At 38.1% G+C, this 23744-nt stretch overlaps 1 protein-coding gene across 10 annotated transcripts in view; it reads right to left on the bottom strand.

Moving 5' to 3' along the window:
* Positions 1 to 23744, bottom strand: part of AKAP6 (A-kinase anchoring protein 6) — a 580300-nt gene that overhangs the window by 136002 nt on the left and 420554 nt on the right. For all 10 annotated transcript variants that reach the window (XM_068546345.1, XM_068546336.1, XM_068546308.1 and 7 more), the window contains one exon: positions 8747 to 8895. In XM_068546345.1, coding sequence (XP_068402446.1) covers positions 8747 to 8895 — 149 coding nt within the window. The remainder of the gene's footprint in view (positions 1 to 8746; positions 8896 to 23744) is intronic.

A 23744-nucleotide genomic window follows, 5' to 3' on the forward strand; every position in this document is an offset into this window, starting at 1 on the left:
TTAATGATTGGCCCCACTTTCTCATGGTCTCATGGACAGTCTGTCCATAAACACTTGCTATTAAAATAAAAGCCATAAAGCAAAACAATTCTAACCTCCAGGATTAGCCATAAAAGTAGAAATATTAATGTAAATTTCTAGACGTATTTAGAGGATTCTGTTAGGCTGTCAGGAAGTCAAATCTTTCTCTAAATTTTCAGATAATACACTGGACTAAGTTCTAGCCAAAAAGCTTGAAAACATTCTGAAGAATTTAGAATCAGGAGTGATTCTAACACAAATGGGAGAACCCATACGTCCGAAGACAAAGCAAGAGATGATGTTGTTTAAAAAAAAAAAAAAAAGATATAAACCTTCTTATGTCATTGTCTGTGTGTTAGAGGGGGCTGGATCCAGACTTGCTACTGGCCACACTGGTGAGCGTTGGGCAGCTCAGCCTTTGGTAAAAGGTCTACTCCACCCTAGGCCTCCGTGTTTTTCAAAGATTTAACAAGCAACAGAGAATATTTACCCTCAGGGTTAGGGTAAGAGGTAAATAACCTAGAAATAACTCTCGGCCACCCAATCCCTAACAAAAACCTGGTAGCAGACTTAATATGGAGACCTCTCCCAAAATGACTTTGTCTATCTCCTCCATCAAGGCTGACCCTGGCCACAGAGTGCTATGCTCAGACTACAAGGTTCTGGTTACTCGTAGAACGGCTCTTACTGAATTGTGCTTTGCCATCACTTCTGCAGCCTACATCAAAAAACTGCCTTGGGAATTTGTTTTCTCTTATAGGGATGTAGTATCACAGATGCCTATCTTCTCCTTGAAGAACTACAGGAGAAATTCCTCTCAGGACTCAATGGCATAAGCAGCTGTGTTTCCCAGCTTTATATATTATTTTTAATCTTAGGACACTATGAATTTTCTGATGGATGAGATTTCACTCTTTTCTTTGGATGTGGAAAGCTGAGAGCCAAATCATTGCCCTTCTTGAGGACATGCATAGAATATGCATTTGTTTGTTTTCTTACACATATTTTACTTTTGCTTAACTTACTTCAGTCAAATATTTATTCTATTTTATTGTAAATATTTTTGTAAGTTGACTTAAATCCTTTGTGAAAGACATGGGGGAATGCATAAAAGAATAAATTTTAAAGAAAAGAATTAAGCTCTGCACATTAAAATGAGGTAGATTAGATTTGTCTTAGGTTCACTCATACCTCTCCTTCTTCAACAGACCCCATAAACTCTCCAAAGCAGTACAGAAATTGTTTGAACATTATTAAGATGGAAAGGATATATATATATATATATATATATATATATAAAAATTGTTGACTTTACTGTTAACTTTGTTAACTTTGAAATAATACTTCCCCAGAAATTATGCCACTGCCTCTCTGGTTTACCCTTCGTTGGCTCCTGGCATGGATGGCATTAGATTACTGAAGTGGAAGACTGTCTAGGTCTAAAATTAGTTTAATGTATTTGCACATTGGAAGGATATAATATCATGATCCCAAATGAATACATTTATACTGGTGAGATTTTTTTTTTTCAGCCCAGAAAGACCTATTTTAATAATCACATAGTGCCTAGAATATCAGTTTTTCAGAAGGTAGTCAGGCACTTTTGGCTCCTTTGACTACAGGCTGTGTTGAGATCTTACTGTTCAATAACACGACAGCACAAGAGAAGGTGCAAAAAGAACTGGAACTGAACACCGAGCAGCTGTTCATCAGTTTAAGACAGGGGAAGAATCAGGGGAAGAAAACAGAAATGCAGGGTGGAAATAAGGTCTCTTTGGGCTGTCTAGTGATATATCTGCAAAAGTGTTCTCAACATTGGCACATGGAAGAGATAGTACTTCATTTTATGGCTGGTGTGTACCAAAAAGAAAACATTTTATGTAGCAGTGTTCCAAAAACACCCATCGAGCAGAAATTCCAAATGGTCATTTTGTGTGTGTCTTTGTGTGTGTGTGTGTGTGTGTGAGAGAGAGAGAGAGAGAGAGAGAATATGAGTGAGCATGAATGTTCATCAAACTGCACAGAGATATTTTTGGCCTTTTGCTCAACAGAAAACTAGAAAGATCACCCTGCTGCAGTGAAATCCAGGGGTGATTATATCGCTTCTCAGGTAGTTACAGTCATTCAGTGTATCTTATTGCTTAATTAATTTAGAGTCAAATTTGATCTTTAATCAAGCAATGTTTTAAATAGTGATATATTTGTTTTCATCTGTCAATATCATTCCTCTTTGGGAGTGTTTTTTATATATGGTATATATATATATATCTGTGTATGTTTTCACACTGATCCAGGGATACTTCTCTTCCTAAAGGAAAATGGACTCATCTTTCCTGCTGAACGTTTGTTTAGCCTTTTGTCTAATTAAAGTTCACTGAGTTCAGCCTGTTGTGCTTGGAAATAACCTATATATACTGTTTGTATTTGGAAGTAAAATTTACGCTAAAACCTTACAGGGTGAATACTCCTGTATTCTTACACACAGAGCATAAACCTTAACTACATATCCATCTGTAGACATTGCCCAAATTCCCCTACAACCAGAGGAAGCCTGGCATATGACTGAGACTGAAGTATCTTCTAGAACTTTACCACAAGAACAGAAGTCTCTAAGAGCTCCCTTGGGATTCCCTCCTGATCCCAGGAAGCAGAGCCAGGAAACATCTCCATGCCCTTCTGCTTCAAATTATTATTTATGGTAACCCTTAATATGTGCGTGCGTGCACGCTCATACACGCTCACACGCGCGCGCACACACACACACACACACCCCCCTACATACACACCTGAAATCCTCACCCTCATCCTACCTAACCTTTTCCTAATGGCTAGTATCTATGCATCTTTTAAGACAGCTCAGATGTTCCCTCCTCCCATAAACCTCCCTGACCCCTTCTAGCCAGGCTGGATTAGGCAAGCCTCCTAAGTATCCCCATAATACTGTCTATCTGGAATTTTGACCATCATTTCATAAGGTTGTATCTGAGTGTCTCTGTCTTTCTCCCTCACTAGACAGTAGAGATTAAGTCATATGTATTTTTTCCATTCCTAGCACCTCATACAACTCCCTGCAACACAGTAGTTGCTCTGATGCATATTTCGTTAACTAATTTTTCACGTATCTATTACATTCCAGGTATTTTAGACATTTTCTTATTGATTATTGTAGTTCTGTGCTGCACAAAGCATGGGAAGTAGACTGGGATAATAATCAGTCCACTTAATAATAGGAATAATAAAATAATAATAATAGGAATAATAAAATATTACTATTTTACAGACTGAGATATTGCATACTGAGGAGGTTAAGTGTCCCAATCAAGGTCACACAGCTAAAAAGTAGCAGAGTGCCAACTTGAATTCCAATCTTTAATTTTTAATCATGTATGCTCTCTCTCCTCCTTTAAGAAATTAGACTAGAGTGAATGTATGACCATCCCTAAAAATAAATTTTATTGTGCATTTGGAGGCAATCAGAGCAGACCTAATGCATTCTAATATCTAGGATCAGGACATGTTGCCTGCAGCTTTAAGACAGAAAATAATAGTCAACTGTAGTCCTCAATTCCTGCTAATCAAGATATCACATGGAATTTTCAATGGTGTAGTTTTTATTTTCGAAGACTTCTATAATAGAGCCTGAAAGAGTCTAACTGAAATAGAAACGTTCCTATTAGCCATACCTTTTAAAACGAGCGTTCTTAGAGATACTGTTATGTCTACCTGCGGTAGATTTTATGGGATAGACTACCACAAGGTAAGCTCCTAGCTCTCTCAGCCTCTACCACCTCATAGTTACCATACTGTCCTTGTTGATGGTTGAGGAGCCCAAGACTTTCCTGAGCTCCAGACCTGCTTCCTGGGCATTTCTACTTAGATGTTACGCAGATCATAAAAAGAACTATGCCCCAAACACTCAGCTTTTCCCCGCCCCCCTGCTCCTCCCCTGCATTCCCCACCTCAGTGAATGCCATGTCCATCTGTCAAGAGTGTAAAAGCCTGAAACACGGAGGTCTGTCTTAAATCCCGCCTCCCTTAGTGCCCCCCATCCACTCAGTGACCAGGGTCTGTCTTCAACTTCCTTCTTTCAGTTTCCATTCCTGCTGTCTTATTAGCTCAGGCCCTATTTCTCACGTGGATGACTGGAATAGCCTCTTAACCGATCGCTGTCTAGTATTGCCCATGGCAACCTATTCTCCCAACTGCTGACAGAATACTGTTGGAAAATTGCCAGTCTAGTCTTCCTGGGATCCTTGGCTGGTTCCAGCTGTGTGTACACACTGTCTCCTTTGTGGGAGACACTCTGGCTGTCACTTCTGACCCAGGCCATCCTCCATGACACTTCTCCTAGCAGGCGTTCCTGACTGACATGCCCCTGCCACCCTTTGGGTCGCACTGTCTCTACATCCCCAGTGCCTAGTACAGTCTGCACTTCCTAGCTGCTCAAGAGTTATTAAGTGTTGAATGACATGAAAATCATTTGACTCCAAATCCTCCTAGTTTCCTTCTTCCCCTCGAGCCAGCAACTGGAGCATCAGAGTGGCTCTTTTTTCTCCCTCATTCCCCTCATCCAAGGTTTATCGACTCTTTCTGGCTTCAGCCTCCAATCCAGTCTCCACTTTTTCCATTACTGGTCTCAGCCCCCAGACTTTCCAATTTAGTACATGCGGAGTGGGACCCAGAATTTGCATGTCTAACAAATTCCCAGGAGACACTAATGCTGTTGGTCCAGAGACCACACTTTGAAAACCACTAGGGCAATGGTTCTCAACTGGAAGTGGGCATCAAATACATCTTGGGCCACTCCTGCCTACTGAGTCAGAATTTTTAGGGAGGTGAGACGGGCAGGCATTTTTTGGCTTAAAAGCTGCGTAGGTAATCCTGATGCACTATCCTGGTTAAGAACCATGAACTCAGTAATTAACTCTAGGATCTGGACTTCACTTTCTTCCTAAGCCTTATTTTTCACCACCCCCCTCCAACCTTCTACCCTCCTCCTCTCCAGTCGTACGGAACAGCAGGCAGTCTAATGATTCCAGACCTTTGCTCCCTCTCTCAGACCCCCAGATCCGTTTTAATTATTCATTTATGCATCAATGCATTCACCGAGCACCTAGCACATTCCAGGGTGCAGGGCTGAGTGTGGTGAACATGACAGGCACAACCCTGCCTCATGGAGTCCACATTGTTTGCTCTGAGCTTCCCTGGCACCCTCTGCTTCCCCTTCTTCCTCATTGCACAGGCAAATACTGGCTTAATGCTGCACTCTCTTGCTAGACTGTTTCATGAAGGTAGGGACTACGGTCTATCTTTGTAAGTGCTCAATAAATGTTTGTTCAGATTAAATTGGAAAACTCTTCCCCTGACCTAGGCTTCTTTTGAAAATCATCTCCAGAGTCCTCTCTTTCTGCTGTCTTTCCTGACCTGCTCCAACTCCCCCTACCGCAGTCAGCATTGAGCCTCGCCGTCCAGGAGCCCTGATTCTGACTCCAAGCAGATTTCTAACTCAGCACTTGTGATCCTTTATTACATGTTGCTTACAGATCTGGCTCCTCCTACCAAACTGTGAGTCGACTCCTCAAGGGCAGGGACCATTTCATCTCTGCACTTCATATAGGAGGTATTTAATAATATTCATCAAATTAATGAATGAAGTCATTTTTGTTTTCACTTACCGCCTGCTTTGCAATGTTTTTGCCCAAACTTCCTTGTGGCTTTAATGAAATTGCCTTAAGACTCTTCCATTTTTCCATAGTAGGAAGATACCATAATTTAAATTTTATACAGTATGGAACATGCATAACATGCATTTTAGGGGGAAAAATGTTTATCAAGGGTCTGAATGAAATTCTCAGAGAGAGGGCAAAGTGTGACTTTATGGGTTGTCTACTGCATCATGACCCAGGACTCTGAGGTGAGGTCCTGGACAAGCCAGTCACCCAGCCTTTCTGCCTCCCAGTTCTATCATTTATAAGCTGAACAAAAGACATGGTTTTTAATCTACACTAAGTCTTGACATGGATGCTGCTTAATGAATTAAACAAGATTTTGAAATTCATTAAAAAAAATGAAATCAGATAACTCCTTGATAGAAAGAGGTGTTAGAAAAAGAGATGGTTATACTTTACAAAATACACAAATTATAAGTGTTCTTGACAAACTCTGCTCAGAACATCATGCCATGCACTTAGTAGGCCTTCAGTGGATATTTACTGGATGAAAGAAACAAAACAATCTATAAGCTTTCATTTAAATCAGCCGGAATCAAAAGTACCAACCTGTTCCCACTGAGAATCACCAGTGATTCACGCATTGTATGTCCCTACAGGAAGCCATGGCTTCCCCACTTTGTGATGCAGGAGCCAGTGCCCAGAGTCTCCCACAGAGGGACACATTCTGTTACTACAGCTCACACAGGTTCACATACTTTTGGGGAAATCTTCCCACCGCACATATCCATGACTGCTAAACACACATTTCATAGTTGTATATAAGCTGTGTTAAATCACCTTGATACACACCTTTTCGTCAAGCCAGAAAGGTTATAAACTCATTTCTAAACAATACTTTGGTTATGCAAAATTCTTAGAAATTTAAGATCTCCATTCAGTCTAGCAGCTGAGTCTTCCCTGGAGTAATCTTATACATTTTTCAACTACGTACTCTTCTTCGCATGCATGTAGGCACGGGGAGGAAATGAAAATATACAAATTGTATCACCAACTTAATGTTCTCTTTAGTAGATTGGATATCTATCTGCATATGGAATGAAGACCCTAGAAAGCCCACACTATTCCCACAATTGCTAATCAGAAACAATGCTCATTCTATGTAACAAAACGAACGGTTAATGAAGTTTATGTATCATTGGAGCAGATAATTTTACAAGGCTGTGTTCTTAAGGCTTCAGAATTAAGGATTCAACTGTGGGAGCAAAGAGTCTTAGGGGCAGGACACCCCAGATAACCTCACCCACATACATTTCTCAAACAATGGTTTTCTGTATGTAAACAGAAAATAGAAAGGAGTATATGTTTTTTGTCCTTAGTATTAAATAGCTGCCTTTTCTTTAGCATGCTGTTAAATTTCTGCACAATGCACAGCCTTCAGCACCCTAAGGAGCATAAACAAAGGATATCAGGCAAGTTCACGTACTCCCACTTTACAGAACAATGCTTGTTGTTAACTAAGCAATTCCCAGGGCAGATTTATGATTTGTGGAGCCCAGAGTAAGTACTCAGGTTGGGCCCTTGGAATCTGAGGTCAGAAGCACATGGTGCCCGCTCAACCCCCAGGGCTTTTAGAAAACATGAAAATGTGACCTAAAGTTTGTGGCTGTGGGTACACCAGAGACTATTTCGGCATTTAGAAAAATTAAAGCACGTTAAGGCCTAAAAACAGCTTATTGTTCATGCGCCAAGATTTAACCTTTTCTTTCTTATTTGCTGCTATGCTTGTCCTCTTGTGAATAAATGTCTTCTGAATCGTATAAGATGAATCAAATATATGTATAACTTGTCTATGTATAAAAAATATCTTAATAGAGCAACAAATTATATAGATAGGTAAATTTTAAATTTTGAAAAGTCCTTTCCCATTTCCTAAAAAAGAATTATGACTCTGATTCTTTTCTTGCATTCTTAGACCTTGGGTTATATCACAAGACAGAATTTATAAACTGTGTTCGTAATTTATCCCCCAAATTTGAATTTGGATTTTAAGTCACGTCAGAACCATAAGCACTTACTTCTTTCCTCCTGCCTTTTCAAGGAATATTTTGGCTAGAGTTACACCCCATAGATTTATACTGTGCTATTAACATCTAATAGAACTTGGGGGAAGAGTTTTTCCGCCGTGTTGTCTAGCTCAAGTATAAAAGCGAAATAGGTTACTGTTTCTATTTTTATGAGTATAATTATTATCAAGTCATTAAAACTATGAAATAATTAAATTTCATTACACTCTTTTACTCTTTAATAATCACCTACTAAATATTCAAATTGAGCCAGAAAAAATTTTTTTAAAATTCTATACGTGTATTATATACACATACATATTTATATACACACACACACAATGTTCGCATAACTTTAAAGTAATTTGGAAATATTTGAATGCATGACTTAACTATTCAATAGCATGGGTAGTTAGTACAATATAAATACAGCCATTAGTCCACTAGTCTCAGGCTGAATGAAATTGTTGGTGGGTCACTAAAGTTGCTGGGTCTTTTCACATACCATAGACAATAAGCACTAGTCCATTATTCCAGTTGACTTTATGTGACAAACCGGTTAGCCCATAGTCCCTGAACAATTATTAAATATCTATATTTTTCAGAAAAATTATGTTCTACCAAGTTTCCAGTGAGGTTCTGGTATTTAAAAGTTGCTTCTATAGACTTTAAAATAAATGGTAAAGTTTAAAGAGGGGGAAATACACTGAAAAAAATTACAGGCACAATGTAGTGACAGAAACACTCATAAAATCACAAGGCTGTTTTGAAAACAATAATAACAAAGTTAGGAAGTTCTGGGTGAGATGACACACTGATAAAATCCACAGTCTTCAATTCTGAAATGAATGGAAAAGAACATAAATGCCTCGTCTATTGCGCTTCTCGTGTTAGCTAGGGACGAAATGCCTGCCTAACACCTACCAGTGGAACATCATTGAAAAAGTAGAGATCAGTGAGAATAAAACAACAAAAAGAATAGTCCCCTACCCATTGCCTCCTACTGAATGAACTTTTGACATATCAGCGAACTCTTCTTTCCTCTTGCTGCTGCTGGTGTACTGCTCGCTGTACAGCTTGAGGGACATCTGCTCAACAGCGTCTCTTTGTGCTTCCAGGTAGCATAGTTGAACCTCAGCCTGGAGAGAGAGAAAAAAAGAGGAATTGCTGTTTTAATCCAGAAGGAATGCATTTCAAGTGAGGTGTAACAACTCAAAGAATGGGAATTGTTCTCATCGTTATACTGCTCCTTTTCAGGTTGGATTTAATGGGATCAGCTGGGCATATTACAGAATTATATTTTAGATCTGAATCTTATAAGTTCCTCCTTAAAATATGACCTGAATAAATGAATTCTCAGAAGACTCAGTAAATATCACAAAATATCCCTGAGATCATAATACTGTATGATGAGACTTTACATAAAAATTCTGTGAAATTCCTTAATAATATTCTTCCTCGTATTGCCACATATGTAACATTTATTTTTTTAAAGATTCCCCCTCCGACCCATACATTTGCATGGACACATACTCTGAATGCTTCTCATTATCTTCCCCGAGGAGAATAAAAAAGCCTAGTACTAATTCAATACCTTTCCAATAGTGACAACGGACTTCCTGTATTACATTTTTTTTGGTTCTCTGTACTTTGTCTTAATAATGTTAAAATAGAGAGAACAGTGATTTTGCTTACATGCAGGCTTGAATTGTTAAATCTTTCACAGATACTTGGGGCTCACTGTAGTACAGGGAGAGGTAGTAAGTTCACCATGCTGTTTTCTATCAAACCAAGGCCAAAAGAATGCTGAATAATATTTGGCATGGAAATGTATTGAATAGATGCTTTATTTATTGCAGCTGTTGTGATCCCTGTGGCTTTAGAGTTCCCTAGAACACCAGATGAGACGGGGAATGAAGTCTTCTCGGTGGCATGCTTGCCTATGGTGCAGGGGAAAGGGCAATGATGAGTTATGTGCACTGTGGACCAAAGGAGCTCTTATTTTCTTTTGGCGCGCTTCACTAAATCCAACACGTCCGTTAACATTTCTCAATAGCCTTAACACTTCTACTTCTTTATAATTTAATTATATATTCTGGGTCTGGGTCAGCTGTTGGGTAGTTGCCAGAATTCTGTAACATGTAGTAAAAGCAAAGTCAGACATGACCTCCTATTCTTTGTGTCCAGTGCCAACCAAGGCCTTTTGCCTGGTCTCTGGTTTTACAGACTCAACCATGGAAAAAAAGAGAGAGTGTTACAAAGTAGCAGCTGCTTAAAAGGGCAAATCAGGACTCTGTAAAGGAAATGGGTAGCTTATGAAATGTAAGATCTCAAACCATTCTAGAGTTCGTATTTTGTTGCTTTCCACAAGCAGCTAATTATGAATGTTCTAGATACTGAGGAAGAACGTTAAAAATGCTAAAATTACTATACTCATATAACTGAAGTTTCTGAAATCAATTAAGAACTGCAATCTATGTATTGGTTCATGTAAACTCTTCTTACCCAAGCTAAGTGGCTTGAATAAGAATAGACTCAACTGGATTAAGAATTACATCAAACAGTATAAACAAAGGATAATGTTACATGGAGTACATTCAGTATGGGAAGAGGGGTATGGCTGATGGAAAAGCACAAAGGAAATACTAGATTTAGTGTTATTTGGCATATTTATTAATAGATAGTGAAAGAGGAGGTATGGAGCATATTAATGGCAACACAGAAGAGTGCCAACTCAGAGGTTTGCAGATATCACAGAATTTGGAGAAATGATACGTACAGACCTAAGAATATTTTTTAACAGTTCAGGGGAGGTACATGAAACTGAATAGAGGGAGTCAATGATTAGAAAAAGACAACAGAATATATCTTTCAAAAGAGCATACAATATTCTTAAGTAACTAAATCTGAGATAACTGAGAGATACTGAACAATCGTCAAAGAACTTAATGCGACTAGAGGTTATCATACTAAGTGAAGTAAGTCAGAAAGAGAAAGAGAAATACCATATGATATCACTAAAATATGGCACAATGAACCTATCTACAAAACGGAAACAGACTCATAGACATAGAGAACAGACTTGTGGTTGCCAAGGGGGGGCGGGGGAGGGAGAGGGATGGACTGGGAGTTTGGGGTTAGTAGATGCAAACTATTACATTTAGAATCGATAAACAACAAGGTCCTACTATTATAGCACAGGGAACTATATTCAATATCCTGAACCATAATGGAAAAGAATATAAAAAAAGAATGTCTGTGTGTGCATAACCGAGTCACTTTGCTGTACAGCAGAGATTGCCACAACATGGTAAATCAACTCTACTTCAATAAAATAACAGTAACAATAATTTTAAAAAAGAACTTAAAAACAATCTTTCCAAATGCTACCCCCCCAACCCCTCCTCTCCTCAACGCTATAGGGATACTGAGGAGGACATCCCACACAAAGTATTCTATTGGTAACCCCATTAAAATACTGAATCTGCACCATTAGATGCCAAGGGGCATGTCTGATCCCTAGAGGTTCCCCTTAGTTTTTAACCACCCTAAGGTAGCAAACTGGACCACTGCTTGTTCTGGGTAAAGATTTCACAAATGTGTGCCACTGGTCACAAAAAGCATCATCAAGAGGGAGGCCAACTTAATATAGACTCATCACTACTATAGAAGAATAATTGAAGTTCATCCCTTTGAGATCCTAGGCCATTTCTGTGCTCAGAGGGAAACATCTCTCATGACAGGGATACATGGAAAGGAGTTCAGAGAACAATGCTGAGAGCAACTTGAAAAATAATTAGTCACCTTACAAAAGTGATTGAAATGTTGTTAATCTAAGTCTTTTATTGCACAACATCTCAAAGGCATTTGACAGAGGAAACTTCCCTGTACTAACAAGGAGATGAATTAGATGGCCCAGGTCTTTTCTATCCATCTCTATTTCTATCTCTGCTTTCAGTAATTCATTCCTCAACGTGATGATAAAAATAGAACCAAAGTTGCTTCTTCTGCTAAGGTTGAATGACTTTGCCAGTCTAAATCTCTCTGCAAACTGTCTTAACTTTTTCTCATACTGTATCTTAGTCCAAAGGTAAATTTTTAAGAAAAAGATTTGAAGAAACTATAGTTCTTAAAAAAATAGTAACACTGAATCTTTGGTTAAAAGAATTTCATTTCTTAGCATCTATGACAATTGTGGATACTTTTAAAAGTGACTACATTTTACAAATGGAAACTAAGACATTAAATAATATTACTGATCCTACTAATCAATCAATGGGATTGATTGTAATCAATGGGATTTAGCAACTTATTAAGGAAAATACAAAGGAACAAGAGGGAATAGACTCAGTGACAGATCCACCTCTCACTTCCTGGTAGGTGCCATCAATGGGAGTAGGAATATAAAAACAGCAGTACAGGTGAATGGAACAAATGAGCTGGAATTGAGTCTTTTGGTTTGAGGTACTGGTGTGATTCCCCAAATGAGATGTTCAGCAAGCAAGTGGAAATATTAAGACTGAAATATAAACCCAGAGGCAATGGTTGACATTAGGAGAGGAAATGAGAATGCCATGGGAGATGGTATATAATGAGAAGAGAAAAAGAATCAGTTCTCACTTATTCTAATCTAGGCCTGCATTACACCTTAGCTGACCTAATGCGATGGATTCTCAAACACTCTCCCTCCCTCTTTCTCCACCATCCCCAAATCTATTTTATAGATAGTTCATTGATCTTTTTGAATCACATCTGGGATCACTGGTTGTTGTTATTTCAGGGCTTAATTCTGGATCTCTTTTCTTTATTTATACTCTCTTCCATGGCTTTCAGTGCCATCTATGTAGTAATGGCCTCCTATTCTCTCCTCTGAGTGCCATACTTACCTACCCAATCAATCACCTGACATTGCTAATTGAATTTACTGTAGGCATAACTGTTTAAAACACTCTCCATTCTCATCCTTATCGTGTGCCCCGAAACTTTGTTCTTAGGACTTTCCCGTTAAATAAATGGCACCATCTGTTGCTTAGGTCAGAAACTTGAGAGTCTTCCATGACTCCTCTTCTTCATTTTCCACAGCCAGTTACTCCCTAAATTTTGTTGATTCCTCTTTCAAAATGTCTCTCCAGTCTGTCTTCACAGTCTGCATTGCTGCCAGACTGGTCCGAGCCTTCATCATCTCTCCCCTGTAGTATAGCAATTATCTTCTAATATGTATCTCCCCTCACCCATTCCTGCCCCTCTAATCTCTTCCCTTACAGTACCAGAGTGGTCTCTATAAAACGTGAGTTGGTTTCATACTGCATTCAGATCTAAAACACAAACTTCTTCCATGGCTCATTAGATTTGGTTCCTGCCTGTCTCAGACCTCATTTCCTACTTGTCTCCCTCTTGATCACTATGCACCGTCATGCTTGCCTTCTCCCAGTTCTTTAAACAGCTCTTTCCTGTCTCAGGACCTTTGCACATACTGTTCCCTTTCTCTGGAACATTCTCTTTCTAACATCTTCTCATCCTTTAGCTCTCAGCTGACATGTTACTTCTCAGAGAGGCCTTCCCTGACCACCCTATCAAAAGTAGATCCACTCTTTCTCCATTTCGGAACAGTGTTAATTTCCTTCACAGCACATATCACAACTTAAAATTCTTACATTTGCTGGCTTACACTTTTTCTGTCTCTGTCTCCAGACTCTAAGCTCCATACAGGGAAACTGTCTGTCTGTCTCCTCAGCCATTTTGTATTCCCAGCACCTTGGCAGTATCTGGAACATGATAGGGGCTCAGTAAATAATTTATTACTCATATATTCACTGAGCCTTTACCATGTGTCAGGAACTGCACCAGGGACTGTGGGTACAAAGAAGAACAAAACATAGCCCCTTTCCTCAAGGGACTGCAGTGTAGTGGAGGAAAGAGCCATGCCAACAGATACCTACAAGTGTGCCAAGTGAAATGATTGTGGGGGAAGATGGGAAATAAAACAACTAATTGCCTGAAGGTGAGGAGTAGGCAGTAAAGGCTTGATAGAGGTGGCATTTGAGCCAGATCTGGGAGTATGGCTATGACTTTGTCAGGTAAAGAAGCAGATGAATATAGGCAGAGTACCTTATTTGTTCACAGGCCCAGAGTTATGAAAGGATGTGGCATGTTCAGAGAATGATGGCTGGAGTTTTGGGGGCATTTGGACGAAGAGGCTAAAGTAGAAGGGGATAGGCTATGGAGGATGTCAGGTTAGGGAATCGGAACCCTATCCAATGACCTGCCAACAAAAGATGACATTGTTTCTGTGATGGCCTTATCTTCCTCCATCTCCCTTTTTCTGTCATGGGAACATAGCTGTCTGATGGATTAGTCCAAATATGCTCATGAAGTTCCTACCTCCTGGTGTACTTTGAGAACATTGCATTGAGAAGGGAATCAACGGCTTCCATGAGGCCAGAAGCCCAGCATCGCAAACAGGGGGAATGCCTAAGAGATTCTATTAACTCATATCTCTCTAGTAAACGTTTAACATAATGTTATGGACTCAGGACACACAATGTCATAACTTTTCAATTTGTAGGTTGAAGCCTTAAACCCCAATGTGACTGTATTTGGAGACAGAGTCTTTAAAGAGGTAATTAAGGTTAAATAGATTACAAGGGTGTGGCCCTAATCCAACAGGACTGGTGTCCTTATAAGAAGATGCAGAGCGGTCCCACAGAGAAAAGGCCATGTGAGGACACAATGAGAAGGTAGCCAGTCATCTGCAAGCAAGGAGAGAGGCCTCACCAGAAATTCAACCTGCCAAACCTGCCAACACGTTGATCTGGGACTTCCAGCCTCCAGAACTGTAAGAAAGAAATAAATAAATCTGTTGTTTAAGCCACCTAGTCTGTGGTATTTTGTTATTGCCACCCTAGCAGACTAATACACATAATAAAGTTAGAAACACTGCCTTCTCATCTGAGGTTTAATACAATTGCTTTGCCGCTTATCATTGTTAGTATGTTTTCCCCTTTTATTTTGTATGCACCTATAGCTTAAATCACTACAGATACTCCTTCAAATTTAGACTACAAATTAATAATTTAATCAGAACACAAGACAGTGTTCTAAAATATTTTATTTAAATTTGGCTTGGTATGTGGTGATCCAAATTCAACAATCTTCTCCAGGGCCTGAATAATTACTCAACCATCTACCTTCCTCTGATATTGTGTCTAACGACAAAATAGTTAGCCCATGAAAAATTTGGTGGTGGGGAGGTAAGTTTCAGTTATTCTAACAGTCTTTAAGGATTAAACACATACTTACTTTTATAATCACATATAGACATATGCCTTATCCTTGTCCTAAAAAGCACTGATTTAGTTAAGAAATATCAATTATTTCATTATCACTGCATGTCACAGCCTCCTTTGTTGGGTTAAGTATCCTGAGAATGTTAAATAGTTAATTTTACTCTTTCTTAACTCACGCCATTGTAGGTCTGCCTGCTCATTCATATTGTACTCCATAGCTTCCCACCACATCTACCCACCCACTTGCATCTGGGTCCACATCCTCTGCTTTCTCTCCTGTTTCTGTGGAAACAGTCCGTATTTCTATCCAAGACCAATCCCCTCTACTTAGGCACCAGACCTCCTCTTATCTATGCAAAGATTATCACCCCAGCAGCAAACCACCCTTCTCCCCTTCATCAAGTTTTTCTTCTCTACTATAATTATTCTCATTAGCACATTACCACCCCACCCCCAGATGCTGTTTCTCCCATGGTAAAAAAAATAAAAATAAAAAGGAAAAATAATCTCTAGACATCAGTTGATACCAATCTATCCTCTGGCTAAAGCTCCATTTCTCTGTTCTCCATTACAGCAAAGTCACTTTCACATATATTATCTATACTCACTATGTCCAATCCCTCTCCTATTTTCTCTTGAATACACTCCAACTAGGCTGTTGTCCAAATTCCCCAGTTGAGTACTCAGTCTTCAACCTATCCGGACATGCTCCAGCACGGCTTGTGGGTATGCTCTAGGGGCATTTGGTCTTGTTTGCATGCTAGCTCGGTCCCTAACCTCCCTCAGGTCTTGGCTGAAAATGTCATCTTCTTATTCAGGTCTTATTTGATCTTCTACTTAATACTTCAACCGACCCCCACCCCCCAGCAATCCTTATCATCCTTTATACATATTCACCATGTGTAGCTAAAATATGTAACTTATTTTGTATTGTCCATCTTCCCCCAGCAGACTGGAAGCCACGTGAGGACAGGCACTTTTATCTATGTATTCATTGCTGCATCTCCAGCACCCAGCACAGCACACAGTATGTGATAGGCACTCTATACAAATTAGCTGAATAGATTTTACTGAGTTTGAAAATCTAAAATGGTTTAAAGTCTACAAAGAAATAAAACAGATAGTTTGAAGGCTGTAGCCTCAGCTAGATTTTTAAAATATTTGGCTTCATTTTCTCTTAGAAAGGAGACTAATTTTTTCTTTGACAGAAAATTATTGTAATATACAACTTGTTTACTTTTATCTAGGAAAAAAAGGAAGAAGAAAAGAAAAGCTTCTTTATTTCGAGTCATTTGGTAATATTTTATTCAGCTAATAGAGTGATCCTATATGTCACATATTATATTAGAAACTAACCACGATGGTCTCACACTTATAGAATGAAAATTTCAGCTATTGTCATCATGCAGTACGCTGCACAATCCATTTCAAAATGAAGTTTTAAGTCTTCTGGGTAAGAACTTGTTTTAGTTTAATAAAATCTGATTTCCCATTAAAAAAGAGTCATTTGAGCTTTTGGAAGAAACATTAGCAATGTCACAGTTTGTAAGAATCCACACCAACTCAGGAAGACCATGGGGATCCATCAATACAATGGAGGGGAACTGTACTTTTTCTGACAATAATTTTGTCATTTGGGAATATCTTCCTACTTTTACTAGTTTTTTTTTTTTTTTTTTTTTACCCTTTGATGCACTGTCTCTAATCACATGCCTTTTTCTCTTATTCCTTAGACAAATATTTACTATGCCTCCCCTCTCGCCTCCCCATAGTATCCTCCTCACGCAACTAGCCCAACTTGCTTCATTCTTCTGGAAACACCTTCAGTCTCTAGACCCCCACAGGCTCTGACAAGGACTTTCAGGGTTGATTAGAATCTACACTTGGAAATCTCCATGCTTTTGTTTGGCAGAATTGCTCATACTCACTCCAGGATTTAGCATTGTCACCTCTACAGTGTTTTCTTCCCCCAAGATCCCAGTTATTTTGTGCGTTTTTCCTTTTGCCATCACTGTTGGAGGTTCATAGTTTCCTGAAATAACTCATCTTTGGAATTGAATTCAAAGTGCATTTCCTTTGTCCAGAAATGAACTCTCTGAAGACATTTATCACACAACCATGATTAGCTACATTCTAACTAAGTAAAAAGAATATTTGGCATTATAAAGGATGAGAGTGTCTCTCTTCAGCCCTGGGTGCACAACTGAATGGAGTAACAAAGCCTCCTCCTCCTACAGAGTTGGAGCAGGGAGTCATAGGACTAAGGAGCAATGTGTCTCTTTGGAGTAAAGCTGATTAAAGGTCTTCATTTCTTCAATTTGACAAACATATTTTGGGAGTCTCTTATATGTAAGACATTGTACAAGATACACATCTGGGTCAGACACGGTGCCTGTCCTTAGGGAACCTAAACCTAGAATTGCAGAAAATTATGTTACATAATAGGAGCTAAAATATTTATTCAAGGATATGACCAATATTACACTTTGAAAATGTTGTCAAAGAAACAGTAAGTTTGTTAGAATATTCTTTTTATCAATGGATAAGAAAGTTATAAAAGTATTTAAATATATAAACATTTTCCCATTTAAAGTTAAATATACATTAAAAATTTAACAAGAATCTCAAAGCTATTTCAATATTATACTTAGCAAAGATTACTGTATATACTAATCTGTACATTAGGATATAAAACTTCTCTGACCATATTGGCAGCCCCAGAAAAACTAGCCTTAGGTTCCCAAGGTTTACTTATATTTATATTCATGGATAATTAAGTCAGGATAACTGCAAAAGATAACTGATTTAAGTAAAAAATATTATATCTTTAAAAGGTCATCTTTATTTCTATTGACTTGGTGCTATTTGCAAACCATTAAAACCATTCACTGTAATGTCTAAGAAATTCAATTTTAAAGCTATATCCTTAATGTTATTTGTTAAATGGTAAGCATTTAGACGAAGCAGAAAAATTAACATGAATGCTATTTTCATTATTTCTTCTGCATTTGTGTGTAAAGAAAAATGTTTCCTTCCTCCGTGTTAATGATAGATGAGATGTTTATTAAAAACAACGACAATAATGCCTCCACCTAACAAACATAAAGAACAAGTATATCACACAATCGCATTTGTGGATAGCCTTATCCACCACTACCCTCCTCCTCTTTGCAATGGAAGTAGTTAAAGCAATTAAAAATTCAGCATCTTATGTCATGAGCTAGGGTGGGAAGGGAGTGTGATTACACTGTGTGGACTGGAGGGGATGATTAGAATTTCGATGTTTCTCCATTACTGTTTCCTTAGCAAATCTCTGCACGATGACACAGGCATCAAGTCTGTGTTTATATTCTTCAGCTGTATCCTTATTCCCATCTTCCAAATTCCACTACAGCAAATCCTTATGTACTTTCTGGCAGAAACTAAAAATTAAAGATGTATAATGTGAAGATACAATCTTAGTTTCTCTTGCCCTGCAGGACTGGCAGTTCCTTCCCAAGTACAATTATGTTGGCAAATGCTGCTATTAACTCTGTGACTACAATGTGCACTCCAGTTCCTTTGAAATTCTATAAAATAGTTGTCCTTAGATGGTGATAGAAAGGAAGGAATGAAGCAGGAACAACAAGAATTACTTTACATACTAATAATAACAATTTAGCTATCAAAACAGAACTGAACAAGTCTGCCTTTATACTGTTCTTTTAAAAATTTAGCCTCCTAGGGTTCTAATAATCAGGGCCTATGGTTCAGGAATGCACGGTAGCACTCAGCTCAGTGCCTGTATCCTCATTTCAAAGAGAATCATTCAAACCGACATCCACCCTGTCAAGAGTCTTGACTTTGAGCTGCTAATGTAGAATAAAAATCAATATAAATTTTGATCATTTGATGAATATTTACTTCTTTCTTTAGTGTTTGGGGATTTAGAATTGAAAAGTGCTGAATCAAGTCATTTTATTTTTTTGTGTTTGTGCCAACACCAATTTACTACCCTCCAGAAAGTTCCTGAACAAGATGTCTCAGGTGGCACGCATGTTGGTTTTTCCTGTCAATCATAACAGTATGTCAGTAGGGAACCATAATCATTTCCCTTTCATACTCTTAGTGTTCCAAAAAGGAATATTTTGATTACATCCCTGGAAAAGGTAAACTTTCTCATTTAGACACACTATTGTGAGCCTGGGTGTCTGTTGGTTTTGGCATTCCGTTGAGCCTCAATTGATACAATCTATTAAAAGTTAAACACTTTATCTTAGGCTCCAAGGATCTTGCACAATAAATAGAGTTTCCAACTGGTTCCTCTACAAGCAATATTCAGTATCACCCCCAAGACAAAAGAGATTTTATAGAAGCTGTCATCTTTCTCGTGCATTTTCTGAAAAATAACAAGAACATATCGACTAATCGCTCTAATCAGCAGACCGACTTCACAATAAAAAAGACCTTACATTTTCATTATAAATAAAAAGAAAATGCACTACAGACAAATAAGTCTAAAAAAACTTGACAATTAAAATGTGATTCCAGGGACTTCCGTGGTGGTCCAGTGGTTAAGACTTCACCTTCCAAAGCAGGGGGTGCGGGTTCGATCCCTGGTTGGGGAGCTAAGATCCCACATGCCTCGCGGCCGAAAAACCAAACCATAAAACAGAAGCAATACTGTAACAAATTCAATAAAGACTTTAAAAATGGTCCACATCAAAAAAATCTTAAAAATAAATAAATAATAAATAAAATGTGATTCCAATGTAAGTCTAGTTATATGAGTAGAGTAGCATGTCACCATTTTTATTATGATACCTTGATATATGTAACAAAAGCTTACTATTCTTGCAGAATATTTCCATAGTGATTTTTAAAAGAATGGTCTTTCCTAATTTGAAAAAGACTAACTGCAAACACCAAAAAGGTAAGCTATTCTCATTTTTTTAAAAATCTCACATATGACATAGTGGCAGAAGATTCAATATTAAGGAGACATTTTTGGTGGTGCCTTATAAATTAAATAAAAATGGCAGCAGCTGCTTTTCCCAAGGATGATCTAGCCCTGGACAATCACTAGATATTATGTAGACAGATGTTTTAAATAAAATAAGTATTTAGATTGCTAGATACCTTGCTAGATATGAAGGCAATTATAGGATGTCTTTGTTAAATTACATTTTTCATTTTTGTGAGGGAAAAAAAGAATTGTCCTGGAAACAGTACTGACAGGAAATGATCCTATATCTAAAACAGCTGGAGACTGTAACTAATATAAATTTACTTGAAAATAAAAATGTTGTGTGCCTCTGGAGACATGCAGTAACATGCCATAAAAACAGATGAGAATATAAAAGTATTTAAAAGGAGAGAAAACACATTTTTATCTAGATATTATACTGAGATGTGATTCACTGATAAATGAGAAATATTTGAAGATGAAGAAAAGAAAGAAAATCAGAAGTCATTTAAAAACTTAGATATTTTATTTAAAGTCATATTTGTAGGAAATATAAAAATAATTTTCTAGGGAAAACGCTTTGCTTTTCAATATATTGGTTATTAATTAATTTACTAAAGTCATAATAAAAATGTAAAGGCAGATAATACTGTTTAATTAGGAAATTCTAATGAAAGCAGAGGATGCTTACCATGAGTAAGGCAAGGACCCCAAATGCTGAATAAGAACATTGGAGTAAATCTCAAAGCCGTGTATAAGAGCCTCCATAAAAAAACTCTCACTACCTTTGTCCATGATCCCCATCCCTACTCTTGTTAGCTGTTGAATTAGAAAGATATCTGATGTACTAATACATATCAAATATTCACAGGCATTAACATTAACAGAGTACCCATCTCTAAGTTCATGAATTTCAATATTCTTCACTTAAAGATTGAAATACATTGATCTACAAGATAATTTTAAGAAAGGCTAATGGATGGAAATCTGTTTTCACAGCAGCGGTGAGGAGAGCCTGCAGACCCCCAAGTCTTGAGTGTCCACCTCCCTCATCTCCACCTAAGACTCATCCTGGCCCTGCTCCCAGGGGTCTGGGTATCAGGCAGGAGGAGATCACGTGAAGCTGGGTTTCCTTTGGGGCCCCAATTTGCACAGCCAGAAAAGACCTCAGAGCCCCAGAAGTTAGCTTATCTTGTCAACAGGGAAGGAGACCCAACAGGAGGAAAGTAGTATGAGGAGAATAAAGGCAAGTGGAAGAGCAAGGGAAAAAAGCAAGTGTGTATGATGAATGTGAAGAATGGTTATTACAAACCCAAAATGGAATGTTCTTAAATAAAATCTTGACTTAAACAAAATTCTTTCGTAGGCTGAAGTTGTAATATGCTTAAAAATGAAACTCTAGAACCCAAACTAAACTCAAAACGTATTTGTTATAGACTAAATATTTGTGTCCCCCCCCCCCCCAAAATTCATATGTTGAAACCTAACCCTCAATGTGCTGGTGTTAGGAGGTGGGGCCTTTGGTAGGTGATTAAGTTATGAGGGTGGAGTCCTCATGAATTGGATTAGTGTCCTTATAAAAGAAACCCCAGAGAGCTCTCTCGCCCTTCTGACATGTGAGCACACAGTGAACCAGGAAGCGGGCCCTCACCAGACCCTGAATCTGCCAGCACCTTGATCTTGGACTTTCCAGCCTCCAAAACTGTGAGAAATAAATTTCTGATGTTTAGAAGCCACCCAGTCTATGGCATTCTGTTACAGAAGTCCAAACAGACTAAGACAATATCCAATAATTCTTCCCTCCTTTCTACAAGTTCACCAAGTATTAAAAAGAGCTACTGGGGCTATTTTCTGGTAAATCTGTGACAGAGCCACACACTCACATGCACACACACACACACATACACACACACACACACTTGCACAAAACTTTGCAACAGTAACTCCCATGCATTTATATCATCTTCATTACTACATAGATTGATCACCACTGCTGCTTACAGCTTATAAAGGTGGGCTTGTTGCTTAGTTGTTTCTGAAAATACTCACTAGTTTATTGCTATTATATCTGGAAGAGACAGAAAAAAATACAAATACACATTTTTATTTCCTCTTTGAAGGCTTGATTCCTACCCATCAGGCATACCGCTGCTCTAAGTAAGGGATAAATTAAGCAAAATTATATCCTCCTTCTTTCTCCTCACTTTTGCTTAACTCTTTTTCTGATCATTATATTAGGACCAGAGTGAAAAAAATGAACTATTGCTATCTCCTAAGCCAAAAGACTAGTTATAAAAAGAATTCCTAAACATTGCTCTGTCCACGGCTGACAAATTACAACAGACTGCTCCATTATTATTTTATATTTCCATTATTCTGTATTTCCCCCTTATCGATAACACAATAGTAGATATCAGATATTATGCTCAAAATCTATTTAAAGGAAAGATCTGACCTAGCCTCAGCCAGTGTGGTGCAGACATATTTTCCCTTGGGTATCAGAGTCTTCAGGGGCCTGCTGTTTCTGGCCTTTGCTGTCTGTCATTCCTTACAAGCTGCTCTCACCCTCGCCCACACATTCCAGCTATACTAGGCTTCTTTCAATTCCTTGAATGAACACTAGCTCCTTCCCATGCTATCCCCTCTCCCTAGAATTTTCCTCCTTCCTTCTTCATATGGCTATCATCTTCATATCCTTTAGTTCTGTTTAAATATTACTTCCTTCCCTGATCATCTCACTGAAGATAGGTATCTCCTATTATTCTCTTTCTCAGGTCGTATTTATTTTCTTCCTAAATTTATTATATCTTTCAATTATAGTTATTGGACTAAATGTTTTGTTTTTTTTTTGCTTATTTACACACTTGCTTTTTCTGATCCATATCCCAGTGAAATGTAAATTCCACAAGGGCAGAGACCTTATCTTTCCTCTTCATAATTGTATCCTCAATGTCAGAAAATTGTGTGTTGATTGAATGAATGAATGAATAAATGAATGGGTTGTTGAGTGAAGGCTCATGAACAATCCTTCAAGGAAGCTTAAAGGAGAGGCGATGTCCTGGTAGAAAGCAGAGATCCTTGGCCAGTGCTGCAAACACCTCAGGTTGCCAATCTGAGTGGTAAGATATAAATGGTGGCATTTAAAGACTTCCTGAGCTGTGGCAGGATGGATATCCTTAAAAGGGATGCTTTGACCAAAGTCTCCTGAGATTCTTTCAGTTTAAAATAGATTGAGATTGTCTAAGAATTGCAAACAAGAAAACTTGTGGGGGCAATGGAGCCTCTATGTTACACATTTTAATTTAAAGTGATGATGCTTAATTGTAGCAGGTCTTATGATACTTTAACCCTGAGATAAAATACTTAGTTGAACTAAGAGAGAAAAAAAAGTGTCACTACTTAAGACGACTGTTACCACAAAATTGCTAAGTAAAAAGAAAAAATAAGGCATTTCACTTGCTTTTTAAAAGAGAAACTGTAGTTCATCTGAGGTTGATATGAGGAAGCTCTATAGAAAAGAAATGTCAGTTAAAAATATGGAAGGAAATAACAGAATTAGAAAACTGGCATTTCACAATCCCCAAAGAAATCATTGACTCCAACAAGAATCATCAATGGATTCTAAAACCATTAAGCAAAGCTTTGATGGAGAACTAAATATTCACACGATGTCAAAACACTGTCCTACAGATTACCTGCTAATTATAAGGAAAATCTGATGTCTATGAAGAAGATATTTGGCTGTCACCACTTCAGC

The sequence above is a fragment of the Eschrichtius robustus genome, chromosome 1, assembly GCF_028021215.1.
Source record: "Eschrichtius robustus isolate mEscRob2 chromosome 1, mEscRob2.pri, whole genome shotgun sequence".
Taxonomy (NCBI): domain Eukaryota; kingdom Metazoa; phylum Chordata; class Mammalia; order Artiodactyla; family Eschrichtiidae; genus Eschrichtius; species Eschrichtius robustus.